At 43.6% G+C, this 22,354-nt stretch overlaps 2 protein-coding genes across 3 annotated transcripts; both read left to right on the top strand.

The window, feature by feature from the left end:
* Positions 1-2,279: 2,279 nt before the first annotated feature.
* On the top strand, positions 2,280-11,748 carry scaf1 (SR-related CTD-associated factor 1). Of its 2 annotated transcripts, none has more exons than XM_061701228.1 (6): positions 2,280-2,451; positions 4,549-8,057; positions 8,460-8,542; positions 8,967-9,260; positions 10,101-10,229; positions 11,547-11,748. In XM_061701228.1, the coding sequence occupies exons 2-6, from the start codon at positions 4,646-4,648 to the stop codon at positions 11,694-11,696; spliced, it is 4,068 nt and encodes a 1,355-aa protein (XP_061557212.1). In that variant the 5' UTR covers positions 2,280-2,451; positions 4,549-4,645; the 3' UTR covers positions 11,697-11,748. The 2 variants fall into 2 exon arrangements, with proteins under 2 accessions (XP_061557212.1, XP_061557211.1); XM_061701227.1 differs by having other exon boundaries at positions 8,460-8,617.
* A 1,757-nt stretch (positions 11,749-13,505) lies between these two features.
* snrnp70 (small nuclear ribonucleoprotein 70 (U1)) lies at positions 13,506-21,691 on the top strand. Its single transcript, XM_061701008.1, has 10 exons — positions 13,506-13,705; positions 14,032-14,185; positions 14,272-14,334; positions 15,591-15,645; positions 15,735-15,799; positions 15,897-15,959; positions 17,015-17,096; positions 20,212-20,313; positions 20,390-20,489; positions 20,573-21,691. Exons 2-10 carry the CDS (start codon positions 14,039-14,041, stop codon positions 21,315-21,317), a joined length of 1,422 nt encoding a protein of 473 aa, XP_061556992.1. The 5' UTR covers positions 13,506-13,705; positions 14,032-14,038; the 3' UTR covers positions 21,318-21,691.
* The last annotated feature ends 663 nt before the right edge of the window (positions 21,692-22,354 follow it).

The following is a 22,354-nucleotide window of genomic DNA, read 5'->3' as shown; positions in this document are numbered from 1 at the left end:
TTTATTTTTTTTAATCTGAGACAGTGTGTGAGTCTGTTATCGACCATAGCCATAGTGGACCTTGGTTGCTTCACCTAGACTTTTTTTAAGTGTCAGAAAGCTAAGCTTGGAGAAAGCTTATCCTTGGCTGACAAAATGTATCATACAATTTCGAATAAAGATGGCTTTGTCAGTGTGTTGTTACTTGTCACTGGCCAAAATCATGGTTCTGTTTTCTTGCTCATGATTGTCAAGCCTGTGGATGTATAAAGAACATTTATGTATACATCAAGTGCAAAGTAAATGGTTTGTTTTCAATACACATTATTTTACTTTGTTATTTCATATATGTGTGAACATTACTTTGCATTAAATAACAAATGGTCAAAACGAAAAACCTTAGTGTGGAGGAAAATCTGTTGAAAGTTTTATCAAGCTGACATCTGACCAAATTGCTCTATGACCTTTATAGATACTCAATGGAATACAAATGTAATTTAATAAGTCAGATGAAATACAAAAAGTAATCTTCCCATTCTCTATCTTAACAAGGTCAAGCCAGTTCCTTGCTCTTTTTGTTTTGACACATAATAGAAATATTTTTTTCAGTAAAATCGTTGGTGCCAGTTGTATATCATGCAGTTATAAGAAAAATGTCTCATGTCCAATATCTTGTATGATGTTCAGACAGTCCTCTCCAAATGTATTGGAACGGCAAGGCCAATTCATTTGTATTTGTTGTGTACTGAAGAGATTTGGGTTTCAGATCAAAAGATAAATAGGAGACAAAAGTTCAGAATTCCAGCTTTTATTTCATGGTATTTACATTTAGATGTGATAAACAACTCAGGACAGAGTCCCTTTTGTTTGAAGCCACCCACTTTTCAAGTGAGCAAAAGCATTGGAACGTGACTGTTGGGTGTTTCTAGTAGCTCAGGTGTTGCCTTTTAGATGGATTGCTTAAACATTAGTTTTTGGCTTTGGGTTTCACTTGTGAAAACGGCATTTGCTGTTGAGCAAACATGAAGACCAGAGAGCTGTCTATGGGAGAAATGTAAACCATTTTGAAGCTGAGAGAAGAGGGAAAATCGATCAGAGCTATTGCACAAACATTAGGCATAGCCAATGGAGCAATTTTGAATGTCCTGAAAAAGAAAAACGACCGGTGTGCTGGGCAACAGACATCGGACAGGTCGGCCAAGGGTATCGACAGCAGGTGATGACAGAAATGCGAGAGCTGTGAAGAAATATCCAGACTCTACAGTCAGTGGCATCACTGCCAACCTCCACAGGGCAGGGGTGAAGGTATCACAATCCACTGTTCGAAGAAGAAAATATACAGGCCATACCACAAGATGCAAACCACTTTTGGAACAAAGCTTGATGGCTTGATGAGACCAAGATTTACCAAAGTGATGGAAAAGCCAAAGTATGGAGAAGGAAAGGATCTGCTTATGATCCAAAACACACAAGCTCATCTGTGAAGCGTGGTGGAGGTAATGTCATGGCTTGGGCTTGCATGGCTGCTTCTGGAACAGGCTCACTAGTCTTGACTGAAGATGTAACTCATGATGGTAGCAGAAGAATGAATTCTGAAGTCGACAAAACCATTTTGTCTGGCAATTTACAGAAAAATGCATCCAAACTCATCGGGAGAAGCTTCATCATGCAACAAGACAATGACCCAAAACACACTGCCAACACAAGATAGGACTTCATCGAGGTGAAAAAGTGGAAGGTCTTATACTGGCCAAGTCAATCACCGGACCTAGACCCAATAGAGCATACATTTTTCTTCCTGAAGAGGAGGCTGACGGCAGAAACCCCCAGAAACAAACAAGAACTGAAATGGGCTGCAGTAAAGGCCTGGAAAAGCATTTCAAATGAAGAATGCAACAGTCCGGTGACGTCAACGGGTCGCAGGCTTTATGCAGTTATTGCAAGTAAGGGTTATGCCACCAAACAATACTTATGCACTTTCGGCTAATTTAATAATGTCTGTTCAAATACTTTTGCTCACTTCAAACAAAAGGTGCTCTGTCCTGAGTGGTTTAACACATCTAGATGTAAATACCATGAAATAAAAGCTGGAACTCTGAACCTGTGTCACATATTCATCTTCTGATTTGAAACCCAAAAGTCTTCAGTATACAACCAAAACAAAGGAAGTGACCTTCCCGTCCCAATACTTTTGGAGGGGACGGTATGTTTCATCCCAGTTTATTGATTTACTCGCGTCACTGTTGAAAACCTGTGTTTAAAAAAACTACGTTTCCCATAATCCTTTGTCGTGCTGCTTGAGGGAGAGGAAAATGGCGGAGATTGATGGAGCTGGGCTGCCGTTGCGCTCATAAAACCACATAAAAGCACTCTTTGCTGAATTTGACCATCGAATCTCATGTGATTAAAAACAGATATCGGTATGTGCAGTGCGCAAGCTGGGACCTTAAAGAGGACATAGCAGGACATAAGGTAATTTGCGCACACAACCCACAGTTGCCACCTTTTGCTAGCTAGCCTCTCAGCTAACTTAGCTTAGCTAGATGAATACCTGGTTGTGGGCGAAGTTCGTGATAGAAGGCTCGACACAAAAAGTGCTATGTCCTTTTTGGTGATAAACGCTGACCGTATTAACGCTCAGCATTCATGACTATATTCAGTCAATTGCGGTAACCATAACGAGTATTGCAAACATTTGACTGAGGAAACGCAGATGACAACAACAAAGCCCTTTCATTTATTGCGTCTGCCCAATGGCGAAAGCACTCTTGGAATGTGTTTTGACATCCGAAACAGTCTTTGTAAAAACAATAACAAGAATAAACAAACATGTTCGAATAGCTTGCTTTAATGGTTGTTTGGAACGATCTACTAGTGTTCCTCCAAATGATGTGGTCTGTAAACGATAACCCTGACACGCTGTGTGACTGATGAATGTATGGATTGATAAGGAGACAGATATACTTTATTCATGTTATGAGGTCAATTAAGATGGCAACAGTAGCAATGTTCTTATTAAAGTGGCACTAAGCAGGCCCAAAAATGGCATGTCAATTTGACACAAGGCAGAGAAGAGTAATGTCAACAAGCCTGCCAAACTTGAATGAATAACAATCAAGAAATAAAAAATCGCAAAGTCTATAAAATCAGGTTTCAAAACTTGAATAATAAGGGCCAGCTCTCAGACGCTGTGGGCGGGTCCGATGGATGCGCCAAACATCCTGAGGGGGTGATAGCTTGTACGATGTAAAAATCACATGAGGAGGCTCGACTTCAAAATTGAATGGTTATTGTGGACTTCGTTCATAAAAATAAGCAGACAAGTCAACTTGCGCTCGTCGTCGGCGACAAAATGTCACAGCCGAAAACGGCACCTGACGACGATATTAGGAGGAGGCCCGGGTAGTTAGACAGCTGCCACTGTCCCATTCGCTAGTATCAAGTTACCCGCGAAGCCACGTTGTCTCAGGTGAAGGTTTACAGAACTATCCGTCGTCAAATGCTCACTGCAGTGGTGGTAGTGTTGATGTTCAGCTCACCATCCGCGTCTTCGAAAAGTCAATCCATCGCTTTTTTTATGTCATTATTTTTTCAAAGCTTAAAAAAAATCTCACTCAGCCTTTGTGTAAATTGAGGCATCCAGCCGAGACCCATTTTCGGGGTATAGCCGTCGTTAGCTTGCTAACTGCACGCTGGAGTGACAAATGGGGCTTGTTATGGAAGCTAAGCACAGCTGACACTCAACTGAGGAGCCAAACGAAATGACGTCACTTTGTACTTGTATAGTGGGGGAGGGAACTCGCGCTAGGAAGTCTACGCCCCAGCCCTGTCATGCCAATTCAAATGGTGAAAAAGGTGCTTAAGCTAGATCTCAACAATTCAACTATATCTAATGTATTTAGAAAGAAAACACGGATATCTGCTGAGAGCCCCTTTAAGTATACGCACTGATTATGTGCATTTATACGCACCGATTATGTGCATGTCAAATGTGATTGAGGAAAAACACCATTGACGGGGAATAAAATGTTAAGATAAACCAATAGTTGCCATTAAAAATATGACTGGTGACCTACTGGTATTCCTTTTCATTCTCAAAGAATTGTCGCAGCGGTTTGCAACAACGTTATGAAGAAAATATTTTTCTTTTCTTTTTTTTTTTCAGCGCCTGACTACCTTTTTATATTATGAAACATCCATGAAATATGGAATCGTAATCTAAAGATGAGCTTCTTGAAACAAATGCGGGAAACAGGGAGTGCACTAATTGGCTGTAACTAGCGAAGTACTCGTACTACAACACGGCATCAACAATCTGTGAGTAAGTGAGATACATCAAACAAGACCTCTTTGGCAGCTCCACCGGGCAACATTTTTTTTTTGTAATTAAAATGACTATTGTCATTGCACAAGTCGAGAGCCATAGTCGATCAAGGAAATGCCCATCCCTTATCTATCTGTCCCTAATCTCAATTCGCATCTTCACTCTAGCATCATGTCCTCCATTTTCATTCAATGTTATTTGTGCAATTTTGAATCAAGACTACATCGCTCTCTCCTCTCTGCCAGGTTGGTTCGTGGGTTCCAATTATTCAGTGTCCTTTCCTTTAGCTTCCAACTTCTAGTTCCAGCTGACCAACCTTTTTACAACCATCTGTCCTGGGTTATGGACCTGACATCAGCATCAGGCCTCAAACGGAGGCACGCCGCCTCCTCCTCACCCACTGCCCAAAGAGAGTTTGCCAGAAGCCCCCCTCGTCGCTCACCCTCCTTGTCTCGGTCATCTCCATCATCTGATCGGTCTTCGCCCAGTTCTACCTCGTCTTCTCCCTGTGTCAACTCATCGGTTTTTCAGAACCATGTTAAAGGTCAGAATCGCGGGTCAGAAATGGTTAGGGTGTCCTCCACATCTGTCTCCCTTGCGATGTCATCCCTCTCCACATCTAAAGCCTCCTTTGCAGATTCCTTCCCTCGCACTTTATTACAGTCAGCTGTTGATTATAAAGAAGAAGGTAGAAAAAAGGAGATATATGATCCTTTCCATCCTACTGAGGGGGAAAAGGATGGAAAGATTGAGGAAGATGGAGAGAAGTATGACCCGTTTGACCCCACTGGTTCTCCAGCATCAGATGATGACGATGAAAATTGCAAAATAACAGAAGAGCTCACGAATACGGCGAGAGAAACTGTTGAGGAGAAAGAAGAGGTACCTCCAGACTCCACTGACATTTTCAGTGACCCACCGAGCCCTCCATTGGCTACCCAGCTCTCTCATAGAAGGCGAGTTGACTACAGCACTACCAAAGCTCGAGTTAAACGAGAGAGGGCTGACTCTGACCATTCTGAGATTGAAGAGGGGGAGATTGTTGTCGCCATTGAGAGAGATGTTGGCAGCAAGAGAACAGCAGGAGAAAGTCTCTGCTTGAACTCTCCCAAGATCACCTTCTTTGATCCAAAACCAGAGCGTATCCTCCGTGTGCTGGACGGGGATGGATTTGTGTCTGTATGCGCGGACGGCAACTGGGAGGTGGACAGGGAGCCAGACGACGAGCCTGTGGTAGGATTGGAGGATCTGAGAAGGAAACTGGTCAGCAAGAGGAAGGAAAGATATCTCGCCTTTCCTGGTACATCCCCTCTCGCGTCTCAGCCACCACCTCCCCCTGCTCCTCCCGTACAGTCGATACCTTCGTCCCCTCTCGCGCACGCTGCTGAGAAAGGAAGCACAAATCGCAAGCCCTCCAAAGTTTCCAAGGATCAGAACAGACAGAGAAGCAAGGATAGGAAGGCTAAGGAGAAGGATGAGAAACGAAAGAAGAGAAAGAAAGACAAGGAGGGAGGTCGGGAAAGGAGCAGAGAAAAGAAGCTAGGGGACAGGACTGATAAGGAGGTTAGAAGTAGGAGAACCAGCAGAAGTAGTAGTCAGAAGAGGAAAAAAACACATCACAGCAGCCCAGAGGCGTCACTTTCACGCAACTCCTCGAGACGACAGGGCCACAGTCGACACTCCGTCTCTAGCCCCTCTGTGGATTGCCACAGAGAGGGGGAAAGAGAGCGAGAGAGAGAGAGAGGACGAGACAGAGAGAGAAAAATGGAGCGAGACAGGCAGCGAGAGAGTGAACAAAGGCGCACCATTAGCCAGAGAAGAAATGAGAGAGAGAGACGTTCTAGCTCAAGAAAGGAGGAGGGGGAAAGGAAGGGAATCTTTCATTCAAGCAGTAGAGAGCGGGACATTTCGAAGAGGCCAAGAAGAAGCACGGAGAGAAGAGAGAGTGAAAGAGCCCGAGAGCACGTGAGGGAACGTCGTCGCGACGGGCGCCCTGTTGTCCCGCCATCTATTCAGGACCTGAATGGTTCTGACCTCTTCGCCATCAAGCGAACCATCACGGTCACCACCACCACAACCACCACCACTGTACCTGGCTCTCCTATACTCACCCAAGCCTCTCCGTGTCGGATTGTACAGGACCTAGACGTGCCCCACAAGAGGAAAAAAAAGAGAAGATGGCACTCGGGTGGAGAAAAGATGGACCGGGGAACTTGTCACAGCCGATCGCAGTCACCGTCTCCTCCGCGGTATCACAGCTATGAGTCAGATCGCTATTCCGATAAACTCGAGATAGATGTGTTGTCTTTAGATGGTGAGGCTTTGGACTCGGACTACCCATCCTTGGAAGATACACCTCCGCCAGCACTGCCCCTGGACCCACCCGTCCCCAGTCCCAAATCTAAAACAACCCCAAAGACTGAGCGACATCACCCAAAAAAGAAAGTTCGCACCTCAAAGAAATTGACTCAGTCATCCTCCTCCTCTTCCAATAAAACCAAAAGCAAATGCCTATCCTCTCTGTCAGTCACTTCTGATTCTGCCCATGTCTCAACCGGCCTTGCTTTAGCCAAGCGAACCAGGAAGGTGGGCAAAGAAAAAGTGTGGGACAACGACAGCAAAAAGGATTTGGGTCGCTCCAGCAGATCCAAAAAAGAGAGCGGCAGTCGGAAAGGCAAACTTCAGTCCAAAGTGTCAGTTATGGTACGGGAGGGTGTGAGCAGCACCACTGGGACGTCAGTCGGCTCTGGTAAATTGGGTATGGACCTCCTTGGTCCTGGAGGGACCGGAGGCGGTTCCGGAGGATCTGTGGTGGGTGGTTCAATTGCTGTCGTCTTCTGTAGAGATAATGAGAGCAGGTCGCCATTCCTAAAACCGTGCACTGAGCCTCTCTCGGTGGGAGTCCGCAATAAAGATCTGGCAAGTATGGGCAAGCGAAACAGCCTCGCAGCACCGCCGCCCTCTTTAACCAGTCCTGCGGGTATGAAATCTAAGAAAACAAAGCCTGGCTCGATCACGTCCACTTCTTCCTCCACCTCCTCCTCTTCATCAACATTAGCGACCAAGCGCCGCCGTCGCTTGGCCAAGAAAGTCAGGGAAAAAGTTGTGGCATCAGACATGGCCACTGGAGATGGGAGCCAATCAAAAGCCACATCTGAAGGCTGGAGTGGGGCCTCTCAAGAAGTTCTTTCCGCAGCTGGAGACGGAATGAAGCCCAGCAGTCCGCACTCTGGCCAAGCCGGCCCCGCTCCTTGTTCGTCGTCGTCCTCTTCCTCCTCATCCTCCTTCACAAGTGTGCTGCCGCCCTCCTCCTCACCCCCCCGTAGCCCCCCACCAGTGGTGGCTCCCCTACGGGACACCAGGGAGTCTTCGCCAGACTCTCAGACTGTGGACAGCAGCTGTAAGACTCCAGAGGCTTCTTTCCTAGCTGACGACTGCCCGACTCAGACCAGCCCCACACTCCCGCCGTCCAGTCCGCCCAGCCCGTCTGTGCCCCAGGGGTCCACGCCCACCGCCACGCAGCCCACTTCGGACAATGCACCCAAATCTGCGGCCTCACCTCCTTCGTCTTCATCGTCAGTAGGCGGTGGTCTCGGTTCCCTTTCTCTGCCTTTGTCCTCGTCGGACCCCTCTTCCTCCTCGGTGTCCTCGTCATCTGCCAGTAAGCCTCCTCCACCGCCTCCTCCGACAGCTCCTGTCCTCCCATGGAGTCTCCAGACAGGGGTGGACTGCACAACTGGAGGGGTTCTTGCATGTGAGTTTACAGCATCGATTAACAGAGGTTTGCCGTGGTTTTTTTGGAAACGGTCACACCTCATTCATTTTGATTAATTCAACAAAGCACAGTGTAGTCACACGGGACATTTTTGTCGTTCAAATACATTTGTATAAAATCTCAAACCCTGTGAAAAAGTAAAACAAATTGTGGGCTTCGTTTGTTTCTTTTCACGCTTGTCCTTTACAAAGCGTTCACCTTTTGACTTCTCTAAGCGAGCCAGTACTATCTTTTTGCATTCTAATATGGACAGATTTTATTGATTGATTGATTGATTGATTGATTTTTAAATACCTGGTGGGGACAGCATTGAATGGCTCTGTAAGTCAACTGTTTCTTCCAACTTGCAACCATAAATCCTCTTTTCATGCATCCTCTTAGTAACTGCCCTACTCTTCAAAATGGAGGAGGCAAATATTGCCAGCAGAGCAAAAGCACAAGAGTTCATCCAAGCGACCAGCCAGGTGAGAGGAAAACTGAGCATCTTAAGCCTGTGCGCCAGCCCTTTACATGGAATAAAAAGAAACCAGAGCCTCGAAGTAGGTGTCGTCGCCACGTTACTTTCGTCACACTCCAGACATGATGTCCAGACATTTCTTAGAACAAATCGCTTACCCATTACCAGAAAATAAATGTTTCAAACTACTGTTCATGTACTTCTTATGTTACCACGGCAACACTATTATATTCAGTAGTATTGTCAGAAGTCACCAGGGGTAGTCGAATATGTGGAGTGGTCCCTTTTTTTATTTGGTTGATAGACCTATTTGTTCTTATATTTAATTCAGTCAATGTGTTAACATAAATAATTACACAAATTTCAATCACACTGGGAATGTCACTTTCCAAACAGTGTTGTCACTTACTGATCTGCTGTCTCAAATGCAGATCCTCTCGCAAGCAAACCAGAGCCAGTCTCAGGCTCCGTCGGCCGCCTCCTCCCAGATCCCGCCTCCCCCTCCCAATCTCCCCCCGCCGCCCGGATTGAGCCCAGCGCAGTTCATCCTCCAAAGCTCCCTGCCGTTAGTCGCTTGCACCAAAACGCCGCCCTCTCACCTGCACCCCTCCGTCGGTGGTGGATGCGCACAGACGCCCCCGCCTGTCATTCCTGTGGGGCTGCCGGGATTTGCAGGGAGCTCTGGGGACACTTTTTGGGACAATGAAAGTAAAGACCCTGACAAGGTAAAGTTAAAAGGTCATTATCCTGTCACAAACGTTTGTCCTGTTTATGGAAGACACTCAACTCTTTGGACTATTTATTACATTTCCATCACAACCCTTTACAGTACAAAACGTAAACATGCTATTTATGGACAATATCTCTGTGACTCACTTTTACCTGTCACAAATGTATGTGCAGCCTGTACTTAAAAGAACTCTATCATTTCTATAACCTGCAAAATATGGGCTTTAACATGAAATTTGAAAATACAAACTTACGATCTTTGTCAAATAGACACATGGTGAACACAAAGACTGTACCAAATTTGACCCCGCTTCCCTTGTAGTACATCTGCTATTTTCGGTGTTGAGTGTAGGCGGGACAAAGCGTCTCACACTCCGTAAAAAATCAAATGCTCAAGTCAGCAATGTTTGGCACTTAAGTTTCAGTCTTTCAGCTCTGAGTTTCATATTAAAGAAAAATATCTTTGCCATCTTTTAGCATAGTGAGCCTTGAGAACTTTTTGGGTGTTAGCTCTGTAGTTTTTGGGTGCAAATGAAGGACAACCTTGTCAACCAATGTCAAAACAAGTTCATCAGTTGTCTTTCTTCAAAAAGAGAGACTAGCAAGTGCCTCGCCACATCTCTCGCCTTCTCGTGTGCATGAGTAACAAACTCTCAACAAAATCTTAACTCCAAGATGACTTCCTTTAGACGATGTTCGGTCTCTTACTCACAAGGGAACTTGCATTCGGTTTTATGTCCTACCTATCCCTTTTAATTGTATTTGTCAAACATTTTTTAAATTTCATTATTATTATTTTTGTTTTTTATTAATGCCTTTTTTGATGAAATGCACAGTACCTGAAGAAGCTCCACACCCAGGAGCGGGCAGTGGAAGAGGTGAAGCTTGCGATCAAACCTTACTATCAGCGCAAAGACATCAACAAGGACGAATACAAAGATATCCTCAGAAAAGCTGTTCACAAGGTCAGCCGCACAGCAACACACCTCGTCACACAATATTACAGGTTACCGCCGCCAAGCCATACAAAGTATATATACAGTGGGTACGGAAAGGACCCCCTTGCATTTTTCACTCTTTGTTATATTGCAGCCATGCGCTAAAATCTTTTTCTTTTTTTTTTTTTCTTTTTTCCCCCCCCCTCATGAATGTACACACAGCACCCAATATTGACATTTCTGCAGATTTATTAAAAAAGAAAAACTGAAATAACACACAGCCAGAAGTATTCAGCCCCTTTGCTGTGCCACTCATATATTGAATTCGGGTGCTGTCCATGTCTTCTGATCATCCTTCAAATGGTTCTACACCTTCATTGGAGTCCAGCTGTGTTTGATTATACTGATTGGACTTGATGAGGAAAGCCACACACCGGTCTATAGAAGTCCTTCCAGCTCACAGTGCATGTCACAGCAAATGAGAATCACGAGGTCAAAGGAACTGCCTGAAGAGCTCAGAGACAGAATTGTGGCAAGGCACAGATCTGGCCAAGGTTACAAAAAAACCTGGCAGCCTTCTTCTGCGGTTGCCGTTATTTTAGACGCTATTTTCTGCTCTGGAGTGTATGAGAGAGAGAGAAACATAAAAAGACTTTTGCGTGCCTATCAACCAAAACGTAAGTAAAAGTGGGCAACAATGCAGACTGTGCTTGCCTGGTTGGTGCAAATTACCCCCCAAAATGTTTTTTTCTTTATAAAACGATTTAGTCCTTTGGAAGCCTTGTAATAATTTGTGATCGATCTATATACAATAAGGTGCGCTGCGGTCATACTCGCTAGGTAACGCGAAGTATGTGTGTGTAAAGGTGTGAAGAATGTGACTCACCTCCAGCTGTGTTTTTAACATTGACAGCCCCGTTTTCACCTTCCTCCTTTTTTCTTTTCGATGCACATGAACACCACAAGAGTTAAATTCTAGCTAACCAGCACCATGACAACAACCTGGGGATTTTTCTTTATATGAATAAAAACAATGATTTTTGACACTGCGTTTAGCGCATGATATTTGCTCGGTTGCAGTCAATATTTAATACACGCTTTATCGCATAGTGTGAACATACAGAGTTGATGGTCCACACATTTCACCGTGTGCAATGTGGCTTGCCTTCATCTTATAAGACTGCAGAAATTGTACAGTGTAGTTCAGTTACAATATGTAAGTAAACCGGCCTAGATGACATTGTTTAAGAATGCACACATTCTTACTGTAAACCTCGTGTACAAATTGAAGAGCAAATGTCCCTGAACTGAAGCAGGACATTAATGCTCGTGTCATCGTTTCAGATCTGTCACAGTCGTACTGGCGAAATCAACCCGGTCAAGGTCAGCAACCTTGTGAAGCTATACGTCCAGCGCTACAAGTACTTCCGAAAACATGGACGCAGAATGGATGAAGAAGATAGGGATGACAGGGAACAGGGCGGGACTTTTTAAAATGTTATCCGACTCTCTGCCTTTGGTTGTTGTGAACATCCACTATTTTGTGTTGGTGTTTTTTTTTTATTATTATTATTGTGTAGCCTACTGTTGTATGCATCTTGTGTGATTTCACTGTAAATATGTCCAACATTAAAATAGGTCTTTAGAAAACAGGTCATGTATAGAAGATTCTATGGATCCCATGTATCCCAATAAAATCCCAAAACCTTGAAAATGCAATCAATTAATACTACACATGGATTGTACAAATAAATAGAGTAATTTTTTTTTATTTTTTTTTATCTGTCCCATATGCAGGATGTAATACACTGCTAACAAACTATGCTGTACAGTACATACCAGAACTATACTTCTATCATATTGCCTTTACATCCCCATCCGTCTCGTTCCGAATACTGCCGTATGCAAGCTTGAGTGGGCAGCGGGTTGGTCTACACTAATTTTGAATTGATCTTGATTCAAATACAGTTGACACGAGTTACTGAGGTTGAGAATGTGGCGAAATCTTTCATGCCTGACTCGATCAACTGCTCCATATGTAAACACCGAGCATCAAAAGAACCGGCGTATGTCATATTTGGCTGCACTATTTGGCAATTGTTTATTTTTGATGCAAACTTTAATACCGTCAAGAATGGGTCAGACAGACCCTTTAGAAAATAAACCCATTGTAGACATCCAAGGAAGATGAACATACTGTATTTTAATTGCAGCATGCAGGTCAAAGTCCTGTGAGTACATTTTCTTTGAAATAAAACCATTCAGTTTGCCATAATGTAAAATATATAGGCAATACTTTTAGAACGTCAAAAGGAATATTCATTTTTTTGTACATTTACAAACAGAAACAAATGGGAGACTTGTTTCTTCCCTGGCAGAGGAGGCAAAATGACTTGCACTCTAAGTAGAAGTACGCATATACGGTACTTGCGTCAAAAAGACAGGTGGAAGCAAAAATAATAATTCAACTCTCAGTAAAAGTACAGACTGAAATGTACTTGTGTACAAAAGTAACCATTTTGTTACTGTCGATTATATGAAATAATTTATCCTCTGCGCACAAAGAAAAGTTTCCTTGAGGAGAACAAATATTACTGGACACAATCAGAACATGCTCCCATATCTTTGTTTACGTTGCCAACTGATTAACAAAAAGTGCAAAACTAGTAAATAAAAAATAGACCTTACAGTTTTTTTTCCAGATTCGATGGAGGATATTTGGACCAGGGGCTTGTGGTGTTTAGGCTGGCACAAGACAATGCACTTGCCATGAAACATTTTGCGACTCAACAATATTTGTAAACCATGGACGGGGAGTTCCTGCGAATCTGAATCTACATTCCCAAAAGTGAAAAGTAACAGCAGATTGTGAAAAGGTCATGAGACCGTATAGATATGTTTCATATGTAGTAATTTTCAGCAAAAAAAGAAGAAGAAAATACTGAAGTACATTACAGATAACCTGAAAATTCTACATAATTACAGTAACAAAGTATTTGTACTTAGTTACGTACCACCACCTGCCTATTCCATGTGTGTATCCACATTTTAGATTAAACGTACACATACAACATACATACATTACTGATAAGCAGTTAGGTTATAGTGGCCAAATACAGTTAACTGTCTTGGTCTTAAGTTTTATTTATTTTGTTTTTATGTAATACTTTGGCAAATAGCATTGACATCGTATCAGTGAGTGATGAGTGATGATACGACAGTTGCCCCACCTTGTGAAACCAACCAACCGCACTCGCCCCTCGACGCTCCTCCTTTTACGACGGTCGTGCAGAGTTGACGGCATCCCGCCATTTTAATTTTACAGAGGTTGCGAACATCCGCATTGTACTCGTTGACGCACTGCGTTTCGGTTAAGTCGGAAGGATTTTCTTAACGCGCATACACGGGAACCATACCAAGTAAGCCCACCAGGCCTGTATGTATCCAACGGTTCCACTTAAATTCGATGGTGTAATTTGTCTTTGGACGTTGGATGAGTGAAGGTGAGAATACTGTGTTTCTTCGTAGCCTAGCTATCATAGTGGCTAACACGAATCAATTCGAGTACCGAGCGGACGAATGTGAAGAGCTGCATTACCGACTACATTTGTTTATAATGTCTTGTAGTGTTTATTGAGTGAAGATGATTGGTAAAAAACACGAACGCGGCTTTAATCAGGCCTCTTCTTGGAAGTGAGCCGCGAGGGACGTGCTAATTAGCACGTGAAGTTAGCTGCCATGTCTGTCTTTGTGTTCACCGTTGACCTGCAATTCACTGGTGGTTCTTGTTTTTCGAACCATAAGCTTAACACATTATTTGTCTGTTTAGGTGAAAAATGACGCAGTTTTTACCCCCGAACCTTTTGGCCCTCTTTGCCCCGCGGGACCCAATCCCCTTTCTGCCTCAACTGGAGAAGTTGCCGCACGAGAAGCACCACAACCAACCTTACTGTGGCATCGCCCCGTTTATCAGGCACTTTGAGGTTTAAAGCTCATCACTTATGACGGTGTAGTTCTTCTTAAATTCAGTTTGGAAGCAAATGACATATTTGTTGCCTTTTGTGATCAGGATCCTAGAGATGCCCCTCCACCCACAAGGGCAGAGACCCGTGAAGAACGGTTAGAGAGAAAGGTGAGTTTAGGATTCAAGAAACATTCGAAAACTAATTAATGCCTTTTACCTCACTGATATAAAAAGTAATGCATGGGGGTGATAAGAGCTTTTTTAAAAAATGAAAAGTCATTTACACCGAAGCCCTTATTCGGGGCGATGACAACGCTGATTAATCCAATAAGCTCCTCTAACATCTTTCTGGACTTTTACACATTTGTTCTTTTAGTTTGTCTACTGGCAACATTCCTGCACTGAAAATGAGGGACCAGAAATGACACTTTTTACCTAGCAATGGGCGGAGTGCGGCCCCTTGTCTCCCGTTTGACATATTGTTTTATATTTCTGTATCAGAAAATAATCATGCAATAATAATTATTGTGTAAACAAACAAAAAAAAGTCACAAACGAACTCAACATTTTTCCAAGAACACCTCAGCAGCCCAACAAGGTGCCTTATTTAAAATACATGATCAGCACCATCCCGACAATGCATGCACAAAAAGCAGACAGCATAGTTTGTTCATAGTTTGGTTTTATATAGAGTTTTTGTTGCTATGCAGAGGAACTATTTACAACTAAAATAGAAAAGTTTCCCCCCCAATGCCTCAGGAATAAAGAATCCATTTTCAGAAGTGAAAATATTTTCCACTTTATGCTCTGTGTCAAGGTCTAGATTTGTGAACAAACATATCAATGATTGATTAATGATCACTGAGTAAACATTGATATAAAGATTGTCAGTTTATTACAGATTGGACTTGTTTTGGTTTCGAGAATGGAGGCACTGCTCTGGGCAGGGGCAGATCTATTCTACTGGGATACAGGGCTGAGAGCCACCTCAGAATCATTGGGGGGGGGGGGCTTGCTTTGTCACCTTGAACAGAAAGCCGTGACGTAGCAGTTTCTCAAAATAAATAAAATCAATAATTGCTTGATGGAATGGTTTTAGTGTGTTTAGCAAAGTTGATGAATGCCAAGATGGCCCTTGCATTGCTAGATTTTTCTGTATGCAGCCCTTGAAGGAAAAGGTTTGGACACCCCTGCTCTAGATCAACAAGCTGTTTTGTAGGTTTGAGTTTTCATTCGAAGTACTGATTACGCTCTCTGTCTACTTAAAATCGTAGTTCTTAACTTTTCCAGCAGATAAGTGTCCTCCTGCACACGGTTGGACTACGATGCCCAATCGGTCTTTTCATTTGTATGTGTGTTGCCATTGTAACAGAAATCGCTGATGATCACTATCACCCATTTAATGAAAATTGTTCCATTCGCAGAGGAGAGAGAAAATTGAAAGGAGACAAACGGTGGTGGAGACTGAACTGAAACTCTGTAAGTTTCTTCAATGACAAACTATTATATTATTTGAGCTGATTTAGCTTCTTGGGCTTGAACAAATCTTCCTATTTGCATTATTTCAGGGGACCCTCATAATGACCCAAATGCACAAGGGGATGCCTTCAAGACGTTGTTTGTTGCAAGAGTGGTGAGTATTTTAAAGCCTCTACATCAGCACTTTGATTTCAGCCACTAGAAGGATTCCTCTCACCTCTTAATATCGATCAATATTTTCTTTGCCCTAGAACTACGATACTACAGAATCCAAGCTTCGCCGTGAGTTTGAAGTCTATGGCCCCATTAAGCGGGTAAGTTTACCTATTGTTGGCCTCGTGTCTACTCGACATGCTCAGATGTGTGTATGGCAAAAGGCAAAATTTCAGATTCAGGCTGAGGTAAGGTGTCGTTTCTTCGCCAAGACACCTCAAAGTGTTTTCTGGACACTAGTATGACAAAACCAATGTTTTAAAATTTAAAAAATGTATTTTTTTTTAACACGAATTTGACACTTTTATACTAAGTCCATGTTAGACCATCACTCTTTGGAGGTCTAAATAGCCATAATATAGACCTTTTAAATTAAACACTTAGACGGGTTTATTTATTTAGAAGCACTGACTCTGGACAATTGTCATATTGTCATTAGATTAAAGCTTATGTTTCATATGCTCTGATCTCAATTTTAATGTAGTGCAGGCAACTTTAGCACAGAGCCGATAACAGATATTTTAATAGTGATGCTTCAATAAACACGTTCATTAGTATGAAAATGATATTCGCATGTAGCTACTGTACTGTAAGTAGCCCATTGTACTGCTCAGCACCTTTTACAGCTCTTTAGAAGAATACAGTTGAATTAAAAAGAGTGTGAGGTCGGCTCTGGGTGCCTCTGTATAGTCAGGGGATTTGCGAATAAAAATGTTTCAATTAGAAATGAGCAAGTAGGAGGCGCATGTTAAGTCGCAACTGCAATTTAGCGCTCCATTACATCTCATGTAGCACATGCAAGTTGGATGAAAGATGACAAAATGGTGGTTTTGATCAGATGATCCAATCATAATGCAGGAATATGAGATGAGGGTAGTTTGGGAGATCACATGCCAAATGGCACCTTTCTGTCCACAGGTATGGACACATTTTGGGGTTGTTTTTAGTCAAGCCAAGCACAGTAGGATGTCATTCACCAACTTAAATAAGTATACAAGAAGATACTTAAAAGTCCTAAAGTTGGACTTTGTGATCCATGCAATATAACTGTCTTAGTTTTCAAAAGACCTGAGTACATGCAGTATTGCATTGGTTTTTGTGTGTAATCATCTCATCGTGGCCAGCCGATGACTGATGGCGCACCTGTCGCTTGCAGATCTACATCGTCTACAACAAAAGGACGGGGAAGCCTCGTGGGTATGCCTTCATTGAGTACGAGCACGAGCGTGACATGCACTGTGAGTACAAATATAGTGTTAGGGACACAAAAACATTTATCGCATTTTCATCAAGCTACATTCAGGGTGGTTGGTTCTTCCATTGGCACCAACTTCACAGACATTTAGTGTGGGTTGGCATCTTTAATAGTTCGGGTGAGGCTCAGTCCCATATGAATTGCAAATTTGGATTGGACTTCAAAAGAGTCAGGAGAAGAAGAATCCGAGGTTCTTGCGCATTATAATCCATATTTTGCATGATGAAAACAGTCTCGTGGTTGTGTGGTGTTTGTGTGTCTGTTTGTGTTGCGTGTCATCAGTTGACTGATGGTTTGGTTGAGGAGGGGACTGCTTCATTCAGTGGGGCACCATGGGAAAAGTGGGTGGACCAGAAGGAAGAGGTGTGCCTCATCTGTGAACCTGAACCTCTTTGCCTGTCAAAGGGCACGTTGTCTTTTAACTGTTAGGTGATGTAACTGTGGAAAGGCAACTCTGCTGGTTGGACTGAAATGGTAAGCACGAGGTTAGACTAGTCACTCATCATTGAATGGGATATCTACTGGAAATATTATTGATTTTGTGGAACCCCTACATTAGAGTGGGCACTTTTTTTTTTTGTGGTCTTCAACCCTGGTCATGGTGAGATAATTGAATCTAAATTTCACCATTTTGCCTATTTGAATAGCAATTTTGTTTTTGATGTCACAATGGATAACGCAACACTGTCTGATTAGACAAGTGGGTGTTGTCATCTTACACCGAAACATCATTCTAGGATGTTGGTGGCATCAGCTCTTCAAGACCAGAGTTGCTGATCACAGCAATGTAGTCAAGCAAGGGATACATTGAGTGGGGAGGCGGGGTTCAACATCATATTAATTGTGTGTTATTCTCATTGCCACTGCAGCCGCCAATCTGTGATGGCTATTGGCCAGAGCTGGCTGGCAGATGATGATGGTTATGATACATCTACACCCTACTACCACAGCTCAGTGTATGGTTGGTATAATGGGTTTGTATGATGGGTAAGATTTCTTTCCACCCTCCATCTCCTATATAGGGAAGAGGAGCTACGTTCAATGGGAAAAGCATTTTTACTGGCAAGCCCCAGGCGCTTTCCAAAAAGTTTCGTTTACGACTTTGACCATTGAACGCACCCCCAAACACTAGCGTATTGAATGGTACCCAATCACTCTGCCCTTTTAGTTAAAGCCACCTTTGGTTGCCGCTCAGAGCTTTATTTTCGATAGACAATACTGGTAGAAAACCAAAACCTTTTTTTTTTTTTTTTTTTTATAACTTTCCCACGACTGTCGAAGTTTGTGGCAAACCAGTGACAGCTTGGAAGACTGCAGTCTTTGCACAGGGCGTCATCGAAAGCTAAGAATACATCCATTATATCAATTATTTGTAGTGAGGGTAAATGTTATACCCATTTTTACCCGTGTTGGCTGGTTGGTTGTTTAGGAATGAAATATTGTATTGACTAAAGTTGCAAAGGTTGTTCTGGGAGGATCTGTACCACTAGTGAAGTCCGTATCAAAGCACTGAAAGATTTCAATTTTATTCAATGTTTATCTTAAATGTATCGTAAGTTGGTGTTTAGGGAACTTGACGCTGTTAACAATCTTATATTCTTGTAAGTGAACTTTTCAATTGAACTACTGCAATTAAGGCTAAGATGGCTTTAATAGAAAAGGCAGATGTATGTTCTTGGTAATTCTGATATAGGGGCCATTTATACATGATTTATTAACTCCATATCCAAAGTAGTTAACTTTAGCCACATGGTGTTCCTTATTACAGTAATGAATTAAAGAAGCACATCAGGCCCTACTGTTTTTTTCTCTCCCCCTTGTTGGAATAAGCTTCAGACACAATGGGTGAATCATTTCAGATTGAAGCAAATTCTCTGACACAGTAGTGGTTAGTGTTAGGAGCATGGCATTACTGGCCTCCACGAATTGGATGGAGTTGCAACTCCTGCCTATTAGGCAGCTTTTTTTTTTTTCTTCTTCCTTTGGTCAGTTTTCGGAGTACTGGTGGGGGTTTGGTAAGCCCCTGTCAGTGGATGGCATTTAAATGGCATCCCTTGTGAAGAGCGGAAGTGGAGGGGTTCTGGTAAGGCCCCTGATTGATGTGTTGCGACTAAGTGAATTCTGGTGTTGAGGGGTGGTGGTAAGGCCCTCTGACTGAGCTTTTGAGACTGTTATAAGGTCGATGTGAGATTCTGTCTTTGTCTAAATGGCCAAACTGAGGGGTTTTGGTAAGTCCTTGTTCTTCAACATCAAGATGGTAGCGTCGTCGTTCCTCGCCACATCAGACCAGTGTAGCAGACAGGAAGAGGCATCCAAATGTCAGTTCTTCACTTGTGCAAGATGGATCAACAAACGTTTGTGTGGTATCATGCGGTGAGGTGTGAGACACATTGTGAATGAGTGTGTTATTGTTGGTTTCTTCATTGTGCTGCTCTTGCATAGGAGGATGGTAAGGAGGTAAAAGGTCATGTCCGATAGAAACCTCCACAAAAGTCTCATGCCCTGTATAATGTAAAATAGTGTTCTTTACAAAATTACATGAGGAAACAGCCACCATTCTGTTAGAACTCTGTTTTACCTAACAGGCGTGTATGTGCGTGTGAACTTATTTTGTTGTCGTTGACCATTTACAACAACATGCATATGCATTTAGTTTGCATCAGTGGCACGATGGGGTCTTGTTAAAGATGTGGTAAATACGATGTAATATTAAAACCACAAATGCTACAAGATGACAAGAGATGAAGTTACTGCAATAACAGTTTGATTCCACAAACTCTTGACACTAAACCTGCCGCTGCACTGAGCTGTCTTTTAAATGGACCCTCATGTACAGAACTTAATTTAATAGATGGCATAACACCACTGTTAGTCGCAGTGAAATAACTTAAAACGTGGGTGTTAAAAGAATATTGAACATTCATCGGGTGGAAGGAAGTCTACTCCCATTATCCTTGGGCTTTTATCCAGAGAGCAGCCCTCTCGGCTTCACCTGCTCCTGGTCAGTATGCTAAAGCACCGTTTGTTTCCTTGGCTACAGTGATGCATCATACTCTTATATGACCCGTGCCTCTCTTCTCCCCACTCCTCTTCTCCAGCCGCCTACAAGCACGCAGATGGGAAGAAGATCGATGGCAGGAGAGTGCTGGTGGATGTTGAACGAGGACGCACTGTCAAAGGATGGCACCCTCGTAGACTAGGTCAAGCAGACATTTTTACTGAGCAAATATCATTACTTGGCAGGTTATCCTAACTATATACATTTGTTTTACTCAGGTGGAGGTTTAGGAGGGACCAGAAGAGGTGGTGCTGATGTCAACATCAAGCACTCAGGCAGAGACGATGCATCTCGCTACGATGATCGCCCCCTGGGAGGGTGAGCTTTCTTATCATCCAAACACAGCGTGACAATTGACGTCTGTGTGGAACTGACTTTTCTTTGTCTCGATTACTTTATAGCGACCGTGATCGCGGAGAGCGTAGGGAGCGTAGTCGTGACAAGGAGAGAGAGCGTCGGAGGTCCCGGTCCCGCGAACGCCGCCGCCGCACCCGTTCTCGCGAGCGCGAAAGGGAGAGAGAGAGGCAGCCGGCACCAGGGGAGGATGTTGCCGCCGTCGGTGGTCGGCGTCGAGACAGGGAGCGCGATCGTGTGGCACCAGCTGGAGGAGACAGCAGGAGTAGAGAAAGGAGTAGAGATCGGGACCGGAAGAGGAGGAGCAGAAGTCGGGATCGCAAGCGCGAGCGCGAGAGGGGCAAGGGGCCTGAAGGAGAGGATGTCAGCCAGGGAGAAGGGGCCCCTGGTGGCCCCGAGGGCAGCGAGCGTGGCGAGCGTGTACCAGAAGAAGCCGACGGAGAAGCAGGTGAGGGTGTGGAGGAGCGCAGGGACAGAGAAAAGGATAGGGACCGCAGACGCAGCCATAGGGACAGAGACAGGCGTAGGGGGGACAGGGACCGGGACCGGGACAGGGATCACAAGAGGGAGCGGGGAGAACGAGAGAGGGGTGAGCGCAGGGAGGAGCGTCACAGCTCCTTGCGAGAAGACATGGGCCCTCAAGATGAAATGGCCAACGAGGAGGGAGAAGAAGCGCCCAACATGGAGGAGTACAGTCAAGACGGAATGACGGACCAGCAGTCTGTGCCCGATGAATATGCTTCTGGTGAGAATGGCTACAAGATGGAGACAACAACTGGAGATGAGTACTAACTTAGGCCCGCCCCCACAAACTCGCTCGTAAAAATGTTTCCCATTCTACTGTTCTGTGACCCCAAATTTACGCTACGCTCTGCCTTCCTCTCAACAAGAATTATACCGTTTGTTCCACATGACGACGTTCCCAATGTGGATTTGCCCATCGGTCTCGTTTTAAGCGATTCAAACTCTTCCTTTTGTCTTGGTCTGAGGGGAAGGTTCTCTGCAGCCCAAAACGCGAGCGGTCCCATTTTATTTCCAGCTTTATTAAGCGTTTGATTCTAAGTCCAATTGGTTACAGATGCTTTATGTTTAGAGTTCGTGAAATTTGAAGGTAATTGTGACAATTTAGTTGTTTCAAGCTCAATTAAAACAATTTTTAAATTATATTTGGGTGTCCTTTTCTTTTGTCCAACGGTTCCACTTTTATTTGGTGGCGAAAAAAAAAAATCTTCATTCATTCTTGCTTCATAAAAATGTTTCAAATGAAGGACAGCATCACTAAGAACATGACCCACCGAGAAACCCTGGTTCTACACTTTCCCATCAGGAGAACACTGGAAGTTCATCCATCCTTACTGAAATGGTTTCTAAAAAGGGTTTACAGTAGTCCGTTTATTGCGTTGGGTTACGTTCCAGGTTTACCCGTGTGATTGGTGAAAATCTACAAATCTCCTCACACTCTTACTAACCTTTCCTATAATTGTTTTTATAAACGTATGACCCACCCCACACTCTTAACATTCCAAATGAGACCAATTCTTTTATCAACACTCAATTTCTTGTCTAGCTTTAACTGCAATCTGCGTATGGTCTTTCGTATGACAGCGACATCTGCTGGCTATATTGGCGCGTTGTCCCTAACGGCCCTTGATGCGAAACAAAATCGAACACAATCTGCAGTACTGTCCATTACAGAAGCACGACTCGCGACCAGTTGAGCGTTTAGCCCGTCTCTCGCCCGAAGTCTGCGACCCTGGTGAGAGTAAGCGGTTCGGAAAATGGATGGATGGATGGGTGGATGCACACCATAACAGTCAAACAGAAGTCAA

The sequence above is a fragment of the Phycodurus eques genome, chromosome 16, assembly GCF_024500275.1.
Source record: "Phycodurus eques isolate BA_2022a chromosome 16, UOR_Pequ_1.1, whole genome shotgun sequence".
NCBI lineage: Eukaryota > Metazoa > Chordata > Actinopteri > Syngnathiformes > Syngnathidae > Phycodurus > Phycodurus eques.
This window is presented reverse-complemented; position numbering and strand designations above follow the sequence as displayed.

Bases quoted from the DNA above. Each gene is read 5' to 3' on its own strand.
- scaf1 (XM_061701227.1), top strand. From the start codon at position 4,646: ATGGACCTGACATCAGCATCAGGCCTCAAACGGAGGCACGCCGCCTCC. The intron at 8,058-8,459 runs GTGAGTTTACAG...GCATCCTCTTAG, and splicing joins AACTGGAGGGGTTCTTGCAT to TAACTGCCCTACTCTTCAAA. The intron at 8,618-8,966 runs GTAGGTGTCGTC...TCTCAAATGCAG, and splicing joins AAAGAAACCAGAGCCTCGAA to ATCCTCTCGCAAGCAAACCA.
- snrnp70 (XM_061701008.1), top strand. From the start codon at position 14,039: ATGACGCAGTTTTTACCCCCGAACCTTTTGGCCCTCTTTGCCCCGCGG. The intron at 15,646-15,734 runs GTAAGTTTCTTC...GCATTATTTCAG, and splicing joins GGAGACTGAACTGAAACTCT to GGGACCCTCATAATGACCCA. The intron at 20,314-20,389 runs GTCAAGCAGACA...TGTTTTACTCAG, and splicing joins ATGGCACCCTCGTAGACTAG to GTGGAGGTTTAGGAGGGACC.